At 34.8% G+C, this 22,521-nt stretch overlaps 1 protein-coding gene across 3 annotated transcripts in view; it reads right to left on the bottom strand.

The window, feature by feature from the left end:
* Positions 1–22,521, bottom strand: part of PTPN4 (protein tyrosine phosphatase non-receptor type 4) — a 223,384-nt gene continuing 200,863 nt past the window's right edge. For 2 of the 3 annotated variants that reach the window (XM_046018960.1, XM_046018961.1), the window contains exons 23-27: positions 22,293–22,439; positions 19,944–20,072; positions 17,395–17,543; positions 14,612–14,747; positions 1–7,741 (exon numbers count right to left, since the gene is read on the bottom strand). In XM_046018960.1, coding sequence (XP_045874916.1) covers positions 7,655–7,741; positions 14,612–14,747; positions 17,395–17,543; positions 19,944–20,072; positions 22,293–22,439 — 648 coding nt within the window. In that variant the 3' untranslated portion in view covers positions 1–7,654. The remainder of the gene's footprint in view (positions 7,742–14,611; positions 14,748–17,394; positions 17,544–19,943; positions 20,073–22,292; positions 22,440–22,521) is intronic. The other variant, XM_046018962.1, reaches the window with a different exon arrangement.

The following is a 22,521-nucleotide window of genomic DNA, read 5'->3' as shown; positions in this document are numbered from 1 at the left end:
TTACTAAAGCACATCTTTATTTTGCAATTGAACAATTAAAAGTCACAGCTAGTTTTTTCACGTTTGTACCTGAACAACTATTTTTCCATCAAAATGAAATATGGCCAACAAAATATGTGTAATAGCATTTCACATAACATAAGTCGCTCTTAGGACAAGAACAGTTTTAATGCAAACTGGCATTTTTATCCGTCTGCTGTTAGTATTCATAGATTTTTTTACATGAATAAACTGCAGGAATTCTACTTTTTCACTGAAATTAAGACAAATACACAAGGCCTTTTCAAGCACACAGTAAGCTGTAGTGACAGATGCAGTCGAGTTCCAAATTATCCAGTGCTGACCAAATTCAAGCTTACACGTTTTAAAGAACCCTAAGCTTCTTTGCCTCTTTTATGGAAACAAACCATATAGAAAGAGCTATTTTTGTGAAACGGGGGAAGATAAGTTAAAAGATTAAGGGGCTAATTACATTTTGCTACTAGTTCAGTACAATCTAACGTGAAATGACAGCAGAAATGCAAAATTATATTTTAATTATGAAATAAACTAAACTTTAACTAAGTGACTTTTCGCCCTTCCTATTTACATATAGCACCTGTTACAAGAAAAAAAAAATCCCAAATTAGTACTCCCTCTACATAGAAATAATTATTTGTAAAACTACTTAAAAATATCACTGATGGGTGTATAGTAAATTATCTGTCCTAAAATTAAGCCTACACTGTAGAAAATAAAGACTAGCTTTTCTCATTTGAAAAGATTACAATATGGATTGTAACTGCAATGTCCTGATGCTGTGAGAACACTGGGTGGACAGTTTTTATTTTTTTAAGCACATATATTCTAATGATAGAAAATGAAAACAGCTTAATGTAAACTGTTTTTAGTGTCTTAAATCCTGCCCCTTGACATGTATATGAAGTGTCAGGACTTTGCCCTCTTCAACTTACTTGTGGTGCAGTATTGCCTTGACCCCACCTACGACTTAAAACCAAACAAATGGATATCCAAGTATACATGTAATGTACAAAAAATGCAAAGCAGAACTGATTACTGTAAACCAAGCCTGGTTGAAACTAGCTGAAAACTCAAGAGTCCAGCATGACAGTCAACTGGGTAGTCTTAACTGTACTAAATAAATTACAAAAAAGTGGCAAAGCTAACATCACACAAGTTAACTTTTAAATATCAAAAGATCAAGACATCACTGTGAAGTGTTTGACTTGGGTCCAATCCAATGAGCTCTACAAACTAAACCATTAGAGTTTTTTCCATATTTACAGAACTCCTAGATTTTATTTTTAATGTATAAATTAAGTCAGTAGTAGGCATGAAATAAAGTGCTACTATTTAAAATTCAAGAAATCATTTCAGCTTTGAAATTTGACCTACTCTACAGGATACAAGAAAGACTGGATGGATGATCTTGTGAACTCACCAAAGGGTTGGAAAAGATGGGTGCCAGAGAATTTCAGAATTGGATTGGTATCTTCTTACCAGGGAAGGCAAAAAACTGCAACCCAACAACTCAGGAGAAAAGCCAAAAAAGCTTCTTTTAAATAAAAGGCAAAATGGGCTCAGTCATGGCTATAGATCTGGGGAAATCAAACGTCAGCACCTATTTGGGTTTAAGGTTGAAACTGGGCTGACCCTCCTTGACGACTTTATGTGGTAATTTCATTGAGCAAGGTGGCATTTCAGTTAGTTTACAACAAGTAATATTTACTAAATTTTGGAAACTCTCAGGGTTGAGGGGGGCCTGATAGTAATCTCTTAACAACAGTTAAAAAAATAGCTAGTGAAGAAAGGTACCACCTCATAGTTGTTCAGGGTATTTACTTCAAAAAGGCTACCATCAAATGAAATTAATTAAAAAGTGGAAGGGATGGAAGCAGGAGTCAAATAAAGGCCTCAGTGAGTCAAGTTTAACAAGTGATAATTAATAAATACTACCCTTTAAAGAGACTGTTGAACAAATTAAGCATGCCTAAAAGATGGTTAAAAATGTAGGGTTTTTGTTGTTCAGCTAAATTAATAAATCCTTAAGCATCTAAGACACCACTGTTACAAGTCAGAACTGGGCTCAGTGGTCTTATCTGTCCAAGATACAGATATAAAAAGGCAAAACTATTTGTCAGTGGCCTCTATACGTATTTACTGTAGTAAATCAGAGGCACAGATTTCTGGCTTCACCAAAGTCACACTTAAAAACGATGTCCTCATTTGTGGCTGCCACAGTTGACAATGCCTGAGAACATTCCCTCACGGTAAACACATGCAGCAGAATGTTTACCCTCACACACAAACACCCTTCCACACTCCAGAAGTCTGCAATTATTTTACACTTAAAAATAGTAAGCACAAATTTTTCTCTCTAGAGCTAAAACAAAACAAAGTGAAAAAGAATGTACATTATATTTGAAATATGCTTCAGTAATGATTGCTCGTTTATAATGAAAATTACATTTTTCTTCTAAAATTGCATTTATAATGAAGTAGAATACACTCCTTTACTTTTTTCAATCCCTTGCTGACTTTTTTAAACAAAGAGTATCCTTAGAATCAAGTCATAATTCAAATAACATTTCAAAGATACATTCATTTTTTTACAGCATGAAAGACATACAAATATCATTTTTTCTTTTTACACAATAAAGTAAAAGAGGTTAACAGTTTCAATCTCTTGTCCATAGAAAAATATTTTCTCTATCATTTACACAACAATAAGTAGGAAAATTCTACAGTGCTTAACTGAAACTTCTATGAGCACAAGGCTTTTAAACACTTTCATTCTTTTATTTGAAATTTTAAAAGGTTTCAGGAAGTTAAACATTAGGACTTCCAGCTAAAATTGTAGTCTTTAACTTGCAATATTACTAATACCTCTCCCTTTGCAAATTAAAAAAAAATTGTTTTTCTCCTTTATGCATTGAACCATATCTAGGCAATGGATTGCACCCCAGTAGATACTACTTATGGCTGCCCATTTAGCTTGGATTGCTAAAATAAAAATATAATGACTATAAAACTTTAGAAATCAACAGTAAACTGCAGCAGAAAAACATACGAACAAATAGCAGCAAATTTAGAAATGGAAACAGAAGTAACTATTTGGTTACCCCGGACAATTTCACAAGATTATGAAATTAAAATGTCTAATTTCTGGCTGATACAGGACTTGTTTTTGATAATGCTGAAAGGCTTACTGTACTAATTGCTACTACAAATAAATGAAGTCAGAAAAAAAAATAAATGAAATTGTTAAAAGCTGTAGACATTGTTAAGTAAGCTGAACCCCCCCCTCCAAATTTTAGGGATTAATTTCATGGGCTCTTTATAAAATTGCTGAATTTATCCATAAGCAGTTAGCTTTCAAAATGTTTTATTCACTAAGATTTTTATAAAACAGTTGCTTTAACTTACGTTGTGATCACACTGAGAAACCAATAAAGCTTTGCTAACAGATCAATAATTCTGATATTTGAGAAAAATCCAGTGGGTTTTAATAACATACCTGTTTTACTTGGAGGAAACAACACACACAAAAATGACTGCAGAAATTCTGGTTGGATAGTTAAAGCAAATGTGGGAATTAAGCAATGATGATATAGTTACTCTGTTGATGTGGCATAAAAGCCAGCTGTGACATAATTCATCTTTTTCATGTCATATTATTAAGAGATGTTTATTCCAACAAATATTTACCATAACGTATTTACTCTCTAAGTGACTTAAATGTAAATTCACCTAAACTACAAAATAAAAGAGATGTAAACATATCCCACCTTACTGTGGTATAAATAATTTTTATGAATTCAAAACTACTTTGGCAACCTTACTATCAGAGTATCTTAAATATTAAAAACACAGGTATTAAATAGAACATTGTTAAAAATTCTTGTTTCTTTCTTTCTTCCTGATAAGATTATAAAATAAGCAATGCTTTAATTCTACATGTTCACATTATGAACATAAATTATTTGATAAGTGGACATATATTCTAAACTCTAATTCTATGTTTTAAGTGCTTTTAAAAATTAGCCTTCTAATTTATATTTCATGTTTTCATACTGCATGTGTATCAGCCTAAATATTTTACAAAAGCTTATGTTCTATCAGGGAAGCATGACTAGAAAACTGAGTCAGGATCCTGATTAGGATCACCTTTTAAAGCCTACTTATTTTCTAAATTAAGTGACATTTTCTAAGGTCATCATAGTTATTAAATGAAAACACTGCCTGAGTATAATTCTTGAGCTGAAACAGACTAAAATTCACAAGAATTTGTGATATCATGTATGTTGCCTAAAATAATAGGAGAAGGTGAGATTAGATAAAACCATTCAAGTTCCTTTCAGCTTTCAAGTTAGAATATTTCTAGCAGAGACAGGAGACTCGCTCAAATACCTGATTAGACCTGATCAGATGTGCTAACAGATTATAAACGACTCTGTATTTAAAATAATCCTTTACCCCTGTTAGCATCAGCCTTTATGAAACATGTAAATATATAAACACACGAAAGTGTGTGTTTTAATGGCTTACCATACCTTTGTAAGTTTGACCTCAGTTTTTATATATACATTTTCTCTTTACTCTGAATCAAAATAACCAACCCCTTTTCCCTTCCCACTTGTGCTAGCAGGCCACACAAAGAAAGTTATTTCTTACACTGTTTACTCAGCCTCTATTTTGAATGGATACACTTGTTTAACAAATACTACCAATTCTTCTTGTGAATGTAAAGTCTATTCCAAAATATTTCTCATGCTATGTACAGTGTTGACACAAATCTGATGCTCAATAAAATATCTGAATTGAACATGGTAAAACCATCTTAAATCAGAGAGGAAAGGTTTTCACAAACATTTCTTAGCATTTACAAAATCCCTTGATTACCAATACCTATTTCCACTTGTGAGCATTGACTTCTAGAGTGTGTGTGTGTGGGGTGAGCAAACGGGAGTTACGGGAGGAGGGGGAGGGTAGTTTAGATACAAGAAATCTGATATTTTATCACACAGTAATTACAGTGATATGAATGGAATCTAGAACTACTTGGCATATTAAAGCTAGGATTATTCCTAGAACCCTATTTAGATCGATAAACAGGTTAAAAAATTCCTAGGTGTAATGGATGAAGTCTTATCTGATGGGTGAACAGAGAAGTATTATTAGCATATCCATTTTAAGAAGCTGTGAAGTGTAATTTATTTTAAATTTAAGACCCTAATAAATGTCTTTAAAAAAGGATCTTTTCTCTGTACATAAAAATACTGACAGAGGGTAACTCCCAGATGAAAAATCCATATGAGAAATTTAAATGTAATTCTAAACTTCTAATATTTATCATTTAAAGACTGGAAATAATGATTTAAAAAGGCAATAGTGCTCATTGCCAACAAATTATTAGAGTTTATCTCAGAAGTGTAAACAAAACTGTAAGTTAAATATCATACCAACCATGACATTTATCAGTTTATATCTATACAACTGTATCTTTTTATCTTTTTACTCTATGGTTGTCACATTCCGTCCATACAGTTAGAACAGATTTTAATTCAGGTAAAAACTGTCAGAAGTTTTTGATTATGTAGACCCCCAACATGATTTTACTTGTTCACTTTCCAACTTATCATGATGTCATATAGCAGCCTAAATTATATTTATCTGTTGGTAGAGAATGGAATGTTCAAATAAGACGATTATTTACTAATTTATACTTTCTTGGCTGTTGAAATCCAGGGATAGGAGAATTTCTGACATAAAGGTTATGTTACTTTTCTCTTAAAAAATAAAAATATTTGATTGTAATAATTTATTTGATATCTTGGCTATTAATGTTAGGACTTAAACTTCCGAAAATTTATTATTATGGATTTGGAATATTTGAAATATCATTTTGATTACCCTGAAGATTTTTAAATGTGCATTCCCCCCCTCATACTAAATGGCATTCCAAAACTATACAACCCTAAGTTTTATCAAGACTATACAGAAGTATTTGGAAACCACTAAGAAATTAATCAGTTTTAACCATAACCCATATAATTATGCAACGTGACATTTCAATAGGGGAGCAAATTTCCACTTGTATTAAAGTTGGGCAATTTTAAAGTTCTATCTCTCTATAGACTTAAAAAAAAAATCCTCAAGAGGAAAATACACAAATCCTTAAAGGGAGTTAGATCCTCCATCAGGCTGGACAATCAAAACTCTCCATACTAACATGCTTATAACTTAACAAGTATATATAAACTGGAGTAATATAATTGTATGCAAAAAATGACAACAAAATCCTCATTTCAGTTATTGAGGGATTACATTTAGAAATAAGTCAGTAATATTTCATTCCTTGTTTGAAGTATCCTAACCAACAGACCAGTGTAAAAAAGCCTGAAATGAACTGAATGTTTTAGAGTAATAATTTAGACAGTGATAAAAATAAATCACAATGAACTGCTCTAATTTTAGCTGAAAATATGAATATGCTTAACTTTAATGTGCATATTAGGTGTCATTTCTAAAGGTAGGGATAAAATAAATAGAAAATTTGAGTAATAAAGCATCTTTTGACTTGAGCTGCTAATCTGTAACCCTAGTCCCTCAGGAAAACGCATGAACAGATTTTTCAACAATTCCACAGCAGCAGAGTGCTCACTCAGTAGAACCCAAATTACCTTTTGCTTCTTGTGGTAAATACAGGAAAACTGAGTAAGAAATAGAATTTCCATACCCTTTTTTGACTGTGTAACTTGTCATACAAGAAGCTATGTTTTAAAATGTGTACTGATTCAAAATGCATAAAAATGTAAATGTACAATATACATACATACCTCCTAGTGGGGTCAAATGAGTGCCTTTTCATTAGACATACAAAGACGTCTCAAGGCACTTAAGGGGTTAAGACACAATGCATGCATTCCTTTACAACAAGTATGTGAAATCACATGATTTGGAATAAGCCAACCTTATGATAAATATAAGTAACATTATTAAATTCAAGAAAATGTGTAGATTCATATTTATACTTTCTATAAGATGCTGGTAAATGGACAATGTGCAGCATTTCCTGGGAAAAGCGAACTCCATCTTTCTTCTCATGGACAGCAGGTCTCTGCAGGGGGAGTACAGGGGGAATACAGGGAGAGATGTGCTGCATCCAGAGGCAGTGTATTGGCCAATACTGAGAATGATATTGCTAAAATTTAAAGAATAAAAATCTGGTAACCAGTGTAGTAATAAGTACATGAATCACTGGGAAACACCAGAGCTGACTTCTGATGTTTACTTCTTTTTGCTTTCAAGATACAGGTGTATAACAGAGATGATGAGAATTCTGAGCCTTGTTTGTGGCAATTCTACCAGAAGGGGACTGCATGGCACCACCACAAATTTCATAAATTACCCTGAACATACTCAGTTATTCACTATTTGTTCGGAGCAAAGCATGAAATAGTCTTCAAACATGGGAATTATAGATTTTGAGAGAGTGACATTTTCTTAAACATAAAGTGCAACAGTGCTGAAGTTTTCAGTTTTTGTTAGTTCTTCATTTGTTTTGTCTCAATGCCATTTCCTGCAAGCAGAATTATGGCACAGTGAATATAACAGAAAGCGGTTTTCTGACACGTCCCAGACTTTTGCTTTCTTATTTATTTGATGATGTCGTTAAGGGTTTAACAAATCCTTCTTCATAAACTTTCAAAATAGCTTCACATACAAATCTGTATTGACTCTGAAAAACAGAAAGAATAGAATTGATCAGAAAAAGTAGAAAACAACAAAAAAGGAAAAACATCTCACTTGTTTGCTTATAAAAGAAAGGCAAATAAAACTGCACAGAGATACCATTTTTCACCAACAGAATGGTAAAAAATAAAGAAGTCTGACAACATATTTTGTTGGCAACACACTCAGACATTGCTAGTAGGGATGTACAATACTACAGTTTGGCAGCATCTAATAAAATTACATTAATTTACCTTTCACCCAGCAATCCCACTTCTAGGAATCTATCCAAAGATAAACAAGAAAAAGAAATTGAAAACATACATTCATAAATAAGCCTATTTGCTGCTAGATAATTTATAATAATGAAGGATAGGGACAATCCAAATGGCTATCAGGAAGGGCCTGGGTGAGTAATGAGTGCCACATTCTCACAGGGGAATATGTGGTGGAAGGCTGGGAGGGGAAGGAATCAAAGTCTACTGGGGATCACTATAAAATAATTCCAGAATACTTGTTGTTTTTCTTTTTTAAAGATTTATTTATTTATTTATTTGACAGACAGAGATCACAAGTAGGCAGAGAGGCAGGCAGAGAGAGACGGGGGAAGCAGGCTCCCTGCTGAGCAGAGCCGATGTGGGGCTCGATCCCAGGACCCTGGGATCATGAACTGAGCCAAAGGCAGAGGCTTTAACCTACTGAGCCACCCAGAAACCCCATAAAGATTTTATTTATTTGAGAGAGAGCACAAGTGGGGGGAGGCAGAGAGAGAAGCAGGTTTCCCGCTGAGCAAGGAGCCTGATCCGGGGCTCGATCCCAGGACTCTGAGACCATGACCTGAGCTGAAGGCAGACGCTTAAATGACTGAGTCACCCAGATGCTCCCCCCCACCCCCCGCAGAATATCTTATTCAGTCAAAAGAGCATGGCAGAGAAAAGTGTACACAATATATTCTCTCTATAAAAGAAAAGGGCGAATATAAATGTCTATCTGTCTCAATATATATGGTATAAAAAAAGGGAAGGACAAATCATTAAAATGTGGTTTCCTATAAAGGGACAGACAGAATAGAGTGCAGGAGAGGGGTAGGGACAAGATTGCATTGAATATACTTCCTTATTTTATAGATTTTATTTTGGAACCACATACATACACTCCATAATTAGAATATTAATTTAAAAAAATCTCTGTAAGTTGAAAATAACATGGAACAAATCAATGTGTCTATCTAGTTGACAACATAACCACACAGAAAGGAGCTATTTCAAGGCACTTTGTAACAGTACTACAAGTACCTCATAGACTATATTCAAAAAGTGGAAAAAAATGAAAATTCTTTTTAGTAACTATTTTGTCGGTGGCAGTAGTGTTAATGTTGTTATTCTGAGACTGCTATTATATCACGTATAATAAAACAAATGAGTATTTGCGACAGTCTAAACTTTTCATTGCTGATATTGTAGAGAACCATTATTCTTGTTAAAGATGAATGGGCATAAGATGTAAAGTAGACCATTAGAAATGCTGTGGTCCTAAATTTGTACTGGAAGCATCAGTATTAACTCCTAAGTTTGTTTTCTTTAACTCTGGCAATGAAAGATTTCTACAGACACCAACCGAACAGCATAAAAACACCTACTGCTCAGAAGGTGGTCAATTTTTCAAAAAAAATCCCCAGTACTTTTGGGGGGAAATTATGGATTCTAAAACTGGGGGAGAAAGTACAAGCTGAGGCCTGGATATCTTTACTAATAGCAAAGAAGCTAGGGTCTTGGCAAAAAATCTTGGGAGCCAGGCTGAGTAGGTTCCTGCTGGCCCAAAATGGGACAGTTTAGGCATCATTAAAAAAAATAACTACAGTGGGTTGAAATATATCACATATGTTTAAATCCATGATTTCAGAATAATATAAAAACAAACCAATTATGAGGTCACCACTGGAAGAGGCAAGTGGACCAACTCATTATATTAAAAACTTATAAAGGGAAAGCATTAATTGTTTATCTTGCTTTTCATGTACTGCCTGTATGTACCACTTGTTAACCAACAGCCGATGAAAAGTTTCTCTTTAAAGAAAGAAGTATTAAGGTTAATAAAGACAGAGGGAATAATAGACTATCACCACTCTTCAAGCCCCATAAGTTAACGATGCAGGCACTTATCACCCAAGGCTACTAACATCATAAAAAGAAAGACAAACCAGACATTGTCTCTCTCTTTTTTCTTTTTTTGAAGATTTTAATTTATTTATTTGACAGAGCGATGAAGAGAGAGCACAAGTAGGCAGACCTGCAGGCAGACGGAGAGGGAGAAGCAGGCTCTCTGCTGAGCAGGGAGCCCGACGTGGGGCTCGATCCCAGGACCCTGGGATCATGACCCGAGCCAAAGGCAGAGGCTTACTGACTGAGCCACCCCATGTGCCCCTAAGTGTCTCTTGAAAGAACAGAGTATCACCTAATTTGTTCAAGTCTATAGATCCATTTACCACTTTTAGGAAATACAGAGAATACTCAGTTTGTTCATCAAATAAACTGCAAGAAAAAAAAAGATGAAGAAGTGATAGCTTAAAAGAGATTTAGAAGACATAAACCAATCAAAATTTTGTGAATTTTATCTGAATCCTGACTTTATACAAACGGTAAAAACAAAACCAAAAGCTTGTTATGAACGATATAATCCAACAACTTAATTTCTATATATACATATCTATCCACAGATACACACACACACATAAAACAAGATCTCAGAGAGATACTCATATATCCAGGATCATAGCAGCATTATTTACAATAACTAAAGGGTAGAAACAACCCAAATGTCTGTTGGCAGATGAAAGGATAAATAAAATGTAGGCTATACACAATGAAGTATTTTTCAGCCTTAGAAGAAAGGAAATTCTTACAGACGCTACAACATGGATGAACCTTGAGAATATTATGCTGAGATAAGCCAGCCACAAAAAGCAAAAACTGTATGAATCTACTTATATGAAGCACTCAGAGTAGTCAAATTCACAGAAACAGAAAGTAGAATGCTGGTTGCCAGGGACTAGGAGGAGAGGGATATGGAGAGTTGTTGTTTAATGGGCACAGAGTTTTAGTTTTGCAAGATGAAAAAGTGCTAGAGATATAGGTTACCCAACAGCGTGAATATACTTAACACTACTGAACTGTACACTTAAAAATGGTTTACAGTGTGTATTTTACTATAATTAAAAACGCATTATATGAATATAGATACAAAAACCTCAAGGAAATACTAGCAAATCAAATCAAGCATCATATAAAAAAAATTGTACACCATTTCCAAGTAAGATTTATCCCAGGAACACAGGTTAGTTTAACATTGAAATCAATATAATATATAACATTCAATATAATATATAACACTGACAGAAGATGAAAACCACACTGATCATTTCAACAGATAAAGAAAAAGCATCTGACAAAACTGAACACATTTTCACAATGAAAACACTCAACAAACTTGTAACAGAAGGAACTTCCTCAACCTGATAAAAGGCACGCCTAATACGACACTTAGTAAGTGAAAAACTGAAAGCTATCTCCCTAAGACCAGGAATAAGACAAGGATGCCTGGTTTTAACACTTTACTGGAGGATTTAGTCAGGCATTTGAGCAAAAAAAAAAAAAAAAAAAAAGGAAAAGAAAGGCATCTAAATTGGAAAGGAAAAAGTAAACTACCTCTATTTGCAGATAACCTATTGTACATAGAAAATCCTACAGAGTCCACTTTCACACATAAAAAAACTTCTAGAGTTAATAAATGATTTCAGCAAGGCTTCAGGACACATGATTAACACATAAAATTAATTTTATTTCTATATCCAGCAATGTATACTCCAAAAATGAAAGAAAACATTTTCCCTTAAAATAGCACCAAAAAGACTAAAAAACTTAAGAATAAATCTGTCAAAAGAACTGCAAGACTTGCACACTGAAAACTGTAACACATCACTCAAGAAAATTAAAGAAGACATAAATATATGAAAAGAAATTTTGTGTTCTTGGATTGGAAGATGAAATATCATTAAGATGGAAACACTCTCCAAAAAAAGAGAGGTAGATTTAATGCAATCCATATCTTGCTTTTCTTGCAGAGAAAACAAACTAATTCTAAAATTTATATGGAAATGCAAGGGGCTCTGAATAGTCAAAATGGTCTTTAAAAAGAGGAACAGAGTTGGGAGAATCACATTACTTGACTTCAAATTTTATTACAAAACTACAGTAATCAAGACCGTATGATACTAGTATAAGAAAAGGCATACAAATATAAATCAACGGAAGAGTTGAAAGTATAGAAATAAAGCCTTACATCTGTGGTCAACTGATTTTTGACAAGAGGCACAGAGACAAGACAGAATGGCCTTTTTCAACAAATAGAGCCCAGACAACTGGATCTCCACATGGAGAAGAATAAACTTGGAACCCTACCTCAAACTATATGTAAAAATTAACTCAAAATAAATCAGACATATGTATGTGACAGTGAGACTATAGAACTCTTGGAAGAAAACAGAGAACTTTGAGAACTTCAGTTTAGGCAATGATTTCTTAGATAGGACATCAAAAACATATGTGATTAAAAAAATATATAAACTAGACTTCATCAAAGTTAAAAAAAACTTCTGTGCTACAAATGATATAATCAAGAAAGTGAAAGAACAGCATGAAAGAAAACATTTGCAAAATAAAGATCTACAAAACACTTGTATTCAGAGAATATAAAGAAGGCAATGTAAAGAAGTCTTACAAGTCAATAAAATGACAAAAAAAACTGAACTGAATAAAAGGCAAGGGGCAGCTGCCTGGCTCAGTCGGTAGAGCGTGTGACTGCTGATCTTAGAGTTTGTAAGTCTGAGTCCCACGTTGGGTACAGAGATTATGTAAAAATAAAATCTTTAAAAAAAAATAAAATGAAGGGCATAAGATTTAGACAATTCTCAAAAGATACACAGATGAATGGCCAAAAACACATAAAAAATGCTTGATATCATTAGTTATTAAGGAAATGCAAATCAAAACCATAATAAGATACAACTTTATGTTTGGTAGGACAGCTCAAGTAGAAAAAAGACAGGGTGCCTGGCTGGCTCAGTCAGTGGAACATGTGACTCTTGATCTCCGGGTTATGAGTTCAAGACTCATGCTACTGTAGAGATTACTTAAAGTAAAAAAAAAAAAAAAAAAAAAGACAGTAACATGTGCTGACACCCAAGAAAAATGAAAAGATATTCACATAGAAACATATACACAAATGTTTATGGTACCATTATTCATAATAACAAAGGAGTTGAAATGATTTAAATGTCCATGAATAGATGAATGGATAAATAAAATACAGTATATTCGTACAGTGGAATATTATGCAGCAACCCACCCCCAAAAGAGAGAGAAATGAAATAATAATACATGCTACAGAATGGATCTTTAAATATTATGTTAATTAAAGAAGCCAACTGCATAGAAGACCAAGCTGTATGATTTCATGCATATGAAAGGTCAAGAACAGGTAAACCTATAGAGACAGAAAATAGATTAGTGGTTGCCTTAGGGCTGGGTGGAGGGGAGGTTGGAGACTGTATCAGGGAAAACAAGTATGGGCGTTTCTTTTTGAGGTGATGAAATGCTCTAATATAAGCAGTGATGACTGCAAAACTGTGATATACTAAAAACCAATGAATTGTACACTTTAAAAGGGTGAATTTTGTGGTATGTGACTTATATTTCAATAAAGCTGTTCTAAAATAAAAAAGACATAATTAATATGAGACAAATGGAAATTTGACTACAGGTTATTTGGTAACATTAAGAAATTATTGTTAATTATACTGGTATGTGATAATGGTATTATGATTTTGTTTAGAAGATACACTCTGAAATATTTATAGACAGAATGATCTGATGTCTAGGATTTGTTTCAAATACCAGGAGAGTAGGTGAAACAATATGGCACATGTTGTTGGGTCTCAGTACTCAGACTCAGGTCTACTCTTGTGTATGTTTGAAATTTTTTATAGTTAAAAGCCAAAAAACCCCAAACCAAATGAAAGGCATTTCTTAGATCATATAGGTTAATTCACTTCAGTAACCTTAGTGCTACCAATAATGCTAACATTTCACGATGGCTTAATATAAAAAATAATCTTAATGTTAAAATTTCATGATTCCCCTTTTGATTCCTGGAATGTAATTCAGAGTCTGTGTAGAATACAATAAGCTAGTAGCTTAACTTCCATGACTTTTGTTGTTGTTGTTGTTGCAGCTCAAGTTCTTACATTAAAAAGAAGGTGATTTCACCACAGCTGTTTTCATCAAGAACAAGTCTACCAGGATTCTTCAGTTCAGAGATGCTATTGTTCTTGGCATCCCACCCCACCTGACTAACAGACGGAAAGTTCCCCTGTACCTGCTAAGCACTCAAGAATTAATATGATAAGGTGATACTAGCAAACAGTTTCTGTAAAAGACCAGTTAGTAAATATTTTGGCCTCTGCAAATCATATGGTGCCTGTTACAACTTCTCTGGTATTATAGTGTGAGAGCATTCATAGACGATATGTAAAAAAATGGGCATGGCTGTATTCCAATAAAATTAAATATTTTTTAATTTATTAAAATTTATTAATTTATTTTAATTATTTTTAATTATTTTATTTGAAATAAAATATTGTTTTATTTACAAAAACAAGTAGCAGGCCAGATTTGGCTTACAGGCAATATTCGCCAACTCCTGTGCTAGGGATTATTGGCTCCTGTCAAGGAATTAAAAAGAAAAAAATATGGTTGCCATATACACTGATAACAAAAATCATGTTGAGAATACACATATGTACATGAAGTGCAATACTTACAGGTGTCTGGATCATCATGGCTCGTTGATCTCTCATTGTTCTTACAATGTCTAGTGGGTAAACTGGTTGATTGCATTCAATGAGACACATGGCTGTTTCCATAGTAATAAGAACCCCAGTTCTTCCAATTCCAGCACTAAAAAAGACAAATAAGGGGCAGTCTCATTGATACTATTCTGTTAAACTTCTTGTGGCTTTTGTGCCATACATTAAAGTACTGAGATACAACAGAAGAATTATTTTATTATTTTTAAAGACTCCATTTATTTATTTAGCAGACAGAGATCACAAGTAGGCAGAGAGGGGAGAAGCAGGCTCCCCGCTGAGCAGAGAGCCCAATGCAGGGCTCGATCCCAGGACCCTGAGATCATGACCTGAGCTCAAGGCAGAGGCTTACCCCACTGAGCCACCCAGGTGCCCTAATAATTTGATTTTAATTAAAAGTTATATACTATAAAAGTAGAGGGGCGCCTGGGTGGCTCAGTGGGTTAAAGACTCTGTCTTCGGGGGCGCCTGGGTGGCTCAGTGGGTTAAGCCGCTGCCTTCGGCTCAGGTCATGATCTCAGGGTCCTGGGATCGAGTCCCGCATCGGGCTCTCTGCTCAGCAGGGAGCCAGAGAGCCTGCTTCCCTCTCTCTCTCTCTGCCTGCCTCTCTGTCTACTTGTGATCTCTCTCTGTCAAATAAATAAATAAAATCTTTAAAAAAAAAAAAAAAAAGACTCTGTCTTCAGCTCAGGTCATGATCCCAGGGTCCTGGAATCGAGCCCCGCATCGGGCTCTCTGCTCAGCGAGCAGCCTGCTTTCCTCTCTCTCTGCCTACGTGTGATCTCTGTCGAATAAACATTAAAAAAAAAAAAAAAAAAGTAGAAAGCCAACTAAAAAATACTTTGTGAAAATTGAAAAACATTTCATACTTAATACAGATTAAATGGTTTGTATCTACCCCTTCCCTACTTTAGTTGTAAAAATATTACTGTAAAATTACATTTCAGTTTTTAAAATCTGAACAAGGTATATATGCTTACTGGAGCAGCCTCCCTTTAAAATGCAACATAACAGGGCACCTGGGTGGCTCAGTCAAAAGTGGTTGACTTTGGCTCTGGTTATGATCTCAGGATCCTGGGATGGAGCACCGCATCGGGCTCCCCACTCTGTGGGGATTCTGCTTGTCCCTCTGCCCCTCCCCCTGCTTGCTCTCTCTCTCTCTCAAATAAAGAAAATAGTAAAAAAAAAAAAAAATTCAGGATGCGTGGGTGGCACAGTTGGTTAAGCATCTGCCTTTGGCTCAGGTCATGAACCTAGGGTCCTTGCTCAGAATGGAGCCCGCTTCTCCCTCTGCCTGCTGCTCCCCTTGCTTGTGCTTTCTCTCTCCCTTTGACAAATATGCAAAATTTAAAAAATAAATAAATAAAATGCAAAATAATAAAATTACAATAATAAATCATTAACAAATGTACAAAAGACAATATTTTCCACACTCAAATCAGTTTTTATTTTTATTTTTTTAAAGATTTTTATTTATTTTGAGAGAGACAGAGTGAGAGAGAACACGAGAGGGGAGGTCAGAGGGAGAAGCAGACTCCCCATGGAGCTGGGAACCCGATGTGGGACTTGATCCCAGGACTCTGGGACCATGACCTGAGCTGAAGACAGTTGCTTAACCAACTGAGCCACCCAGGCGCCCTCAAATCAGTTTTTAAAAGCGAATTTAATATTTATTAAGTTTTATAATGGGATAGTCAAGAACAACTTTTTGAAGTATGCTCTGTGAACAAAATAGCTATAGCAGCTGATGGGAACTTAGGATAATAATTGGCCAAATGTGTTCATCAATCCTGCCTTGTTGCCTCTCAGACATTTTTCTTTTTTAAAGATTTTATTTATTTATTTATTTGAGAGAGAGAGAGAGAGGTCACAAATAGGCAGAGGCAGGCAGAGGGGGATGGGGAAGCAGGTTCCCTGCTGAGCAGAGAGCCCGATGTGGGGATCGATCCCAGGACCCTGAGATCATGACCAGAGCCTAAGGCAGAGGCTTAACCCACTAAGCCACCCAGGTGCCCCTACCTCTCAGACATTTGGTCTATAATCTGTTTTGATGATTTGAAAGTCTGCTGTTAAAAAAGTGCTGGGAAGTTAAAGGATGAAGATACCTTTATTTATTCAGAGGAATCAATACAGCTTCTGAATAAATCACTCTAATAACAGAAGTGGCTAGAATAAGGAGAAGATAATTTCAGTTTTCCAATCCGGGTTATAGGAGTGAAGGCTGGAGTCACTGTATCTAGCTGTTCAGAAGGTAGAGTATGAAAGGAAGAAAGGACGGCCTAAGCTCTTCACCTGGAGCTCTTGGGAGTGGCCAGTCCGAGAGAGAGGAGAGGACTTAACAAATGTCCTGGGATGGGCCACAGCATAGGTAGGAGTAGTACACTGTGAGGAGGAGGAAATCTAAACCTTAGGCTGCAACTGAATGCCTAAAATATTGGATTTCATCAAATCTAAGATACCATCCATTGTAAGACACCCAGTGTCTGAGATGTTCAACTATGAAAAAGAAAAGCTTCTAAGAATCAGTCAATGAAGTATTATTTTTACTTTTAATGATAAAGATTCTGACAATCACATGTTGGAACATACCCTTAGCCTTCTAGCTTCAGATCATAGCTTTGGGTTCCCTCTAATTACCATAGTGAGGACCACAACTTAAGGGCAAAATAAAATACCCATCCCTTTTAAAAGTGACTTATCAGGTCAACTATTCAAACATAAAAGAGAAAGCAGCATACCTGCAATGAACAACAATAGGTTCTTCCTTGCCAGCCCTCTTATTTCGTACATGACAAACAAAATCCAGAAAGTCACTTGAATCATCAGGAACTCCATGGTCAGGCCAGGCTATGTACTGAATCTGAGTGAGTTGACGACTCTCATTTTTCTAAGTGTAAATGAAAAATTATGCGCCTTAACTTATGAATTAGCTTTAAAATATAAATACTTGTCTCTTTTTAATTTTAGAAGAAAAGTGAAAGAAACTATTCCCAGTACCCCCCCAAAAGTAATGTGTAACTTCAATAAAACCCAAAATTTCAATGAAAAAGAAAGAAACTATTTTACAGAAACAGTTGTGTCTATTAATTGTCAGCTACTCGGATCACTACTCTTCTTACGACTCAATTTCTGCATTTCTATTTTTCAGATGAGAAGCAAATAAATAGGCAAAAACAAGTTAAGATACAGAGAAATGTTTAAAGAAAACTAAATAAGTGTTAGGTGAGCAAAAATTGTAGGGAAAATTTTTTTAACAAGTGAAGTTGGGCTAATTCTAGAAAGCACTTGAAATAATGAAGATTAGGAAAATAAAATCTCAAAATAAATGTAGATTAAAAACTGGAGAACACACACACAAAAAAAGTCAAATCAAGGCTTAATTATTTTTTGGGAGTCAAGAATCAGTAAAATAGAGACAGGTATTACTGAATGTATACATCTTGGTTTAAATACTGACTCTGCTGGTTAAGGCACTTAATATTTCAGAGCCTTATTTTCTTCAACTGAAAAACAAAATAACATCTATACATCACAGGGATAGTCTTATGTTGAAAGGATTCTATGAGAGGACCTCTAAATCACCCAATCAGCTGTTTGGAACCATAGTCTCAAAAAGTGGTAGCTATGGTCATTCAACACTATGAAATCTGGTTACTGTCATTTACGTTGAAGGAGGCTTCCAAAAAAGACCAGTAAAGTACAAGGTAATTAAAAAGGACTAATGAATGAATTCCTGAAGAGACTCAGTATAACTTGATGACTAATTTTTCAGAATCCTGTGTAATGAATTGAAGGTATCTAATACAGATTGCCTTTGATTATTACTGTTAACAAAAGCAATTAATGGTATCAATAATTGTAAGACTGGGTAATGTTAAATGGGTATTTATTATGTTCTGGGGTATGTCTGTCTGTCCATCCATCCATGTATGTATGTATTTGGTATGTAAGGAAATGTATTTTCCCAATTGTATTTGTCTCAGACTTTAAAAACTAATTTGTGTCTTGGCATAGTTTGCAAAGTACTTAGCGTTTGCAAAGAAAAGCCACTGTAAGTTTATGAACTGCCATGGGTAACCTATTGGTGGAGCATAAAGAAATTACACTGAAAAAAAAAAAAAAAAAAAAAAGAAAAAAGAAATTACACTGAAGATAAAAATACTATTTTGTAGGCCCAATATACAGCCTTTGATACCCATTTGGGAAAATGAAGAAATATCTTATTGACTTACCTTGTTACACTGGACCATGAGCTAGCTACACAAGCCCTAAATCCATTCTGATGGAATCTCTAGTTCTTAAGATTTTGAAAATTTAATTTTTTTATTTCTTGTAACTTCACTTTATTCAATGCCAGATTCCTTTACTATAAATCTCCACAACTTCTGATTCCTTCCCTTTGGGTCAGTAAAGCTCTGTCTTGCTGGGCTCCTTTATTCATATTCAGGGAAGTGGAGTGGGATGGGGAGAGGGATATGAAGCTTTCATTTCCAAAGACTAACCACAGATGGGACAGGCAAGGGGTATTCAAAGTGTGTGCTATTTGCTCTTCTTTAGCAATTACTTTTTCTTCTTCTAACCCCCTTCAAAACCAAAGGTGGTTACAGGGGAGTATCTAGCTGTAAGCAGTGAAAGTGGAACGTACTATCTTTAACAGCCTGACAAGACTGGCAACATGCCATGCTCTTCACTCATCTTCCAACTGAGTTACTAAGCCATCATTTACTAATCAGTTTCCATTTCTGGCTCTGGATTTGGAAGTCAAAAAGGAGTGACTCAGGTGGCAGCAGAAACTAGCAATTACGAAGCTATAATCTGTCTGCTGTCAGAGGACTGTGCCTACAATCATTTCCTTCTTAATACTGGGGAGACCGTGAGACTGCACTCCTTTACTCTTTTACAAAAAGGACATTAATTTGATAACGCTCAATTATTCTTTGTATTTCCACAGATGTACTCAAATACTTTACTGATATTACTGGCAGGAAGAAATCAAACAAAATCCTGGCATAATTTTTATGAATAGGCAAAATAAGAAGAGTAATAAGTATTATTTACTAGCCTTTTTTTTTTACTGACCATATTTACCTAGAGAAATTGAAAACACATTTAATATAGTAGAAGAATATACCTCATAAGATTCCAAAGGGTTCCAATGAAGCAAATTCAGTAGCTGGATCATTTTTAGATATTATTTCCTAGTAACCAGGACACAAAACATTTTCAGCTTTCAAAGTTTTTACCTTGAACATAACCATTCTACTGAGTGGATATCCTGCCTTCCTACCTCTTGGTTAAATAGTGTCATCTTCCTGAAGATATATGCTGTGTTTCCTTCTTCTGAGTGGCAGGTGACTTGATAGCATCCATAGGATGAACTTTCTGTGGGTTCTGGCCAATACTGGTGACACTTCACCTGACATCAATAGATTTAAGAAAAAATATATAATTTAGGTTCTCCCAATTTTAAAATGCTTTAGTTTTTAAAAACTTTCAAGCCTACAGAAAAGTTACAAGAATAATTTGATGAACCCTCATATATCCTGCATCTAGATCTTCCAACTATTAAAATTTCTCATTTTTTCTCTTTTTTATAATAATCTGCTTAGATATATTTTGAGACTGCATATATCCTGTTAATTACAAATTTTCACCCAATGTTTTATCATTCTTGATTAATGCCTGCCTGAATCATCTACTACGATGCGAGTGGCAAAATAATGAACTAAATCTGAGAAAGAATCTCTAATTAAAATGCCAATCTATTCCCATAATTAGGATATTTAAAAAAAAAAAGTTTTACTGTCATACAATTCAAATGCCATACAATTTACTCATTTAAAGCACACAATTCAACTGTTTTTAGAACTGTGCAACCTTCAGCACAGGCACTTTTAGAACACTTTTTCACTCCCCAAAGAAGTTCCATACCCATTAATAATCACCATGTGTTCCTCTATCCCAGCCCCTTCTTTCACTCTGGACCTAGCAAGTACTAATCAATCTGTTTTCTGTCCTCTATGAATTTGTCTACTCTGGACATTTCAGATAATTGAATCACATAGTGTGTGGTCTTTGGTGACTGCCTTTGTTCACTTAGCAATAATGTTCTCTAAGGTTCATGTTGTAGCATATACCATTTCTTCATTTCTTTTTACTGTCAAATGATATACAACTATGTGATTATGTCACATTTTATTTGTTATATTTGGGTTGTTCCAACTTTGGCGATTATGAATAATGCTGCTATGAATGTCTATGTACAAGTTTTTGTGTAGACGTATGTTTTCATTTCTCCTGGGCATATCAAGGAGTGAAACCAAGTTATTAAATCCATAGTTTAACCTTTGAGGAAATGACATTATTTTCCAAAGTGGCTGCATCATTTTAGAAATCTACCAGCAGTATAGGAGGTTCCATTTTCTCCACATCACTGAGAACACTTAGTATTACCTTTTTTTTTTAACTTAAATTATTGTTTATTGTTTATTTATTTTTTTAATATTTTATTTTTACTTATTTGACAGAGAGAGAGGTCACAAGTAGGCAGAGAAGCAGGCAGAGAGAGAGGGAGAAACAGACTCCCCACTGAGCAGAGAGCCTGATGAGGGGCTCGATCCCAGGACCCTGAGATCATGATTTGAGCCGAAGGCAGAGGCTTAAACCACTGAGCCACCCAGGCACCCCAATTATTGTTTATTTTTAAACCACCTCTAAAACATTTTTTTTGTAAGGTGAGTGCTCCTTTTTTTTTTTTTTTTAAAGTAACATATAATGTATTATTAGCCCCAGGGTGCAGGTCTGTGAATCATCAGGCTTACACACTTCACAGAACTCACCATAGCACATACCCTCCCCAATGTCCATATTATCTATCATTTTTATTTTAGCCATCCTACTGGATAGGAAGTGCGACCTCTTTGTGTATGTGGGTTTTTTTTTAAAAGATTTTATTTATTTATTTGTCACAAAGACAGAAAGAGACCCAGCACAAGCAGGAGGAGCAGCAGGCAGAGGGAGAGGGCAAAGCAGGCTCCCTGTTGAGCAAGGAGCCTGAAGCAGGACTAGATCCCAGGATCTGGGATCATGACTTGAGCCAAAGGCAGACAGATGCTTAACTGACTGAGCCACCCAAGCGTCCCTCTCTTTGTGGTTTTGATTTTGTATTTCCCTGGTGACTAATGATCCTGAGCATCTTTCATGACATTACTGGACATTTACATATCTTCTTAAATAAATGAATGAGTAAATGAATAAATAAATATCTTCTTTTTAGAAACATCTACTCAGAATGTTTGGCCAGTAATTAAATTGGGTATTTATCATTTCATTGCTAAGCTGTAGGAGTTCTTTATATATTTACATACAAATCCCTTATCAAATACATACTAATTCATTTAGATAACTGATAGTAATAGTGGCTAACACTTATATATCATCATCATTATGTGTTAGTCACTATGGTTTTAGTAACACCACAAGAAAGTTTAAATGTTACAACAAAGACTAAATCAACGTGAATATTTTGACCATATATGCATTGTAAGTTGAAAAAAAGTCCAAGAAAAAAAAAAAAAAAGGAAGGAAAGAAAAGAAAAAAAGCCCAAGCAATGTGTAAGAAATAAGTATGACTTACTCTGCCACGTTCAACTTGTGTGGTCAACATTACAACCATAGAGGAGCCTTGTTCCCAAGTCATCTGCCAAAAATCTGTACAGGTGTGTGGTAATGGCCCTTGACAAGCAATATACTGATTTATAATGCTAGAAGAAGGGATTTCCATCTAAAAAAGCAAAGGACACAAAACTCAAGTGTTTTCATTATTACTTTTTGCCTGGATCAAGTATATGAAAGTCATCCACCTG

Source organism: Meles meles, chromosome 9, assembly GCF_922984935.1.
Source record: "Meles meles chromosome 9, mMelMel3.1 paternal haplotype, whole genome shotgun sequence".
NCBI classification, from domain to species: domain Eukaryota; kingdom Metazoa; phylum Chordata; class Mammalia; order Carnivora; family Mustelidae; genus Meles; species Meles meles.
This window is presented reverse-complemented; position numbering and strand designations above follow the sequence as displayed.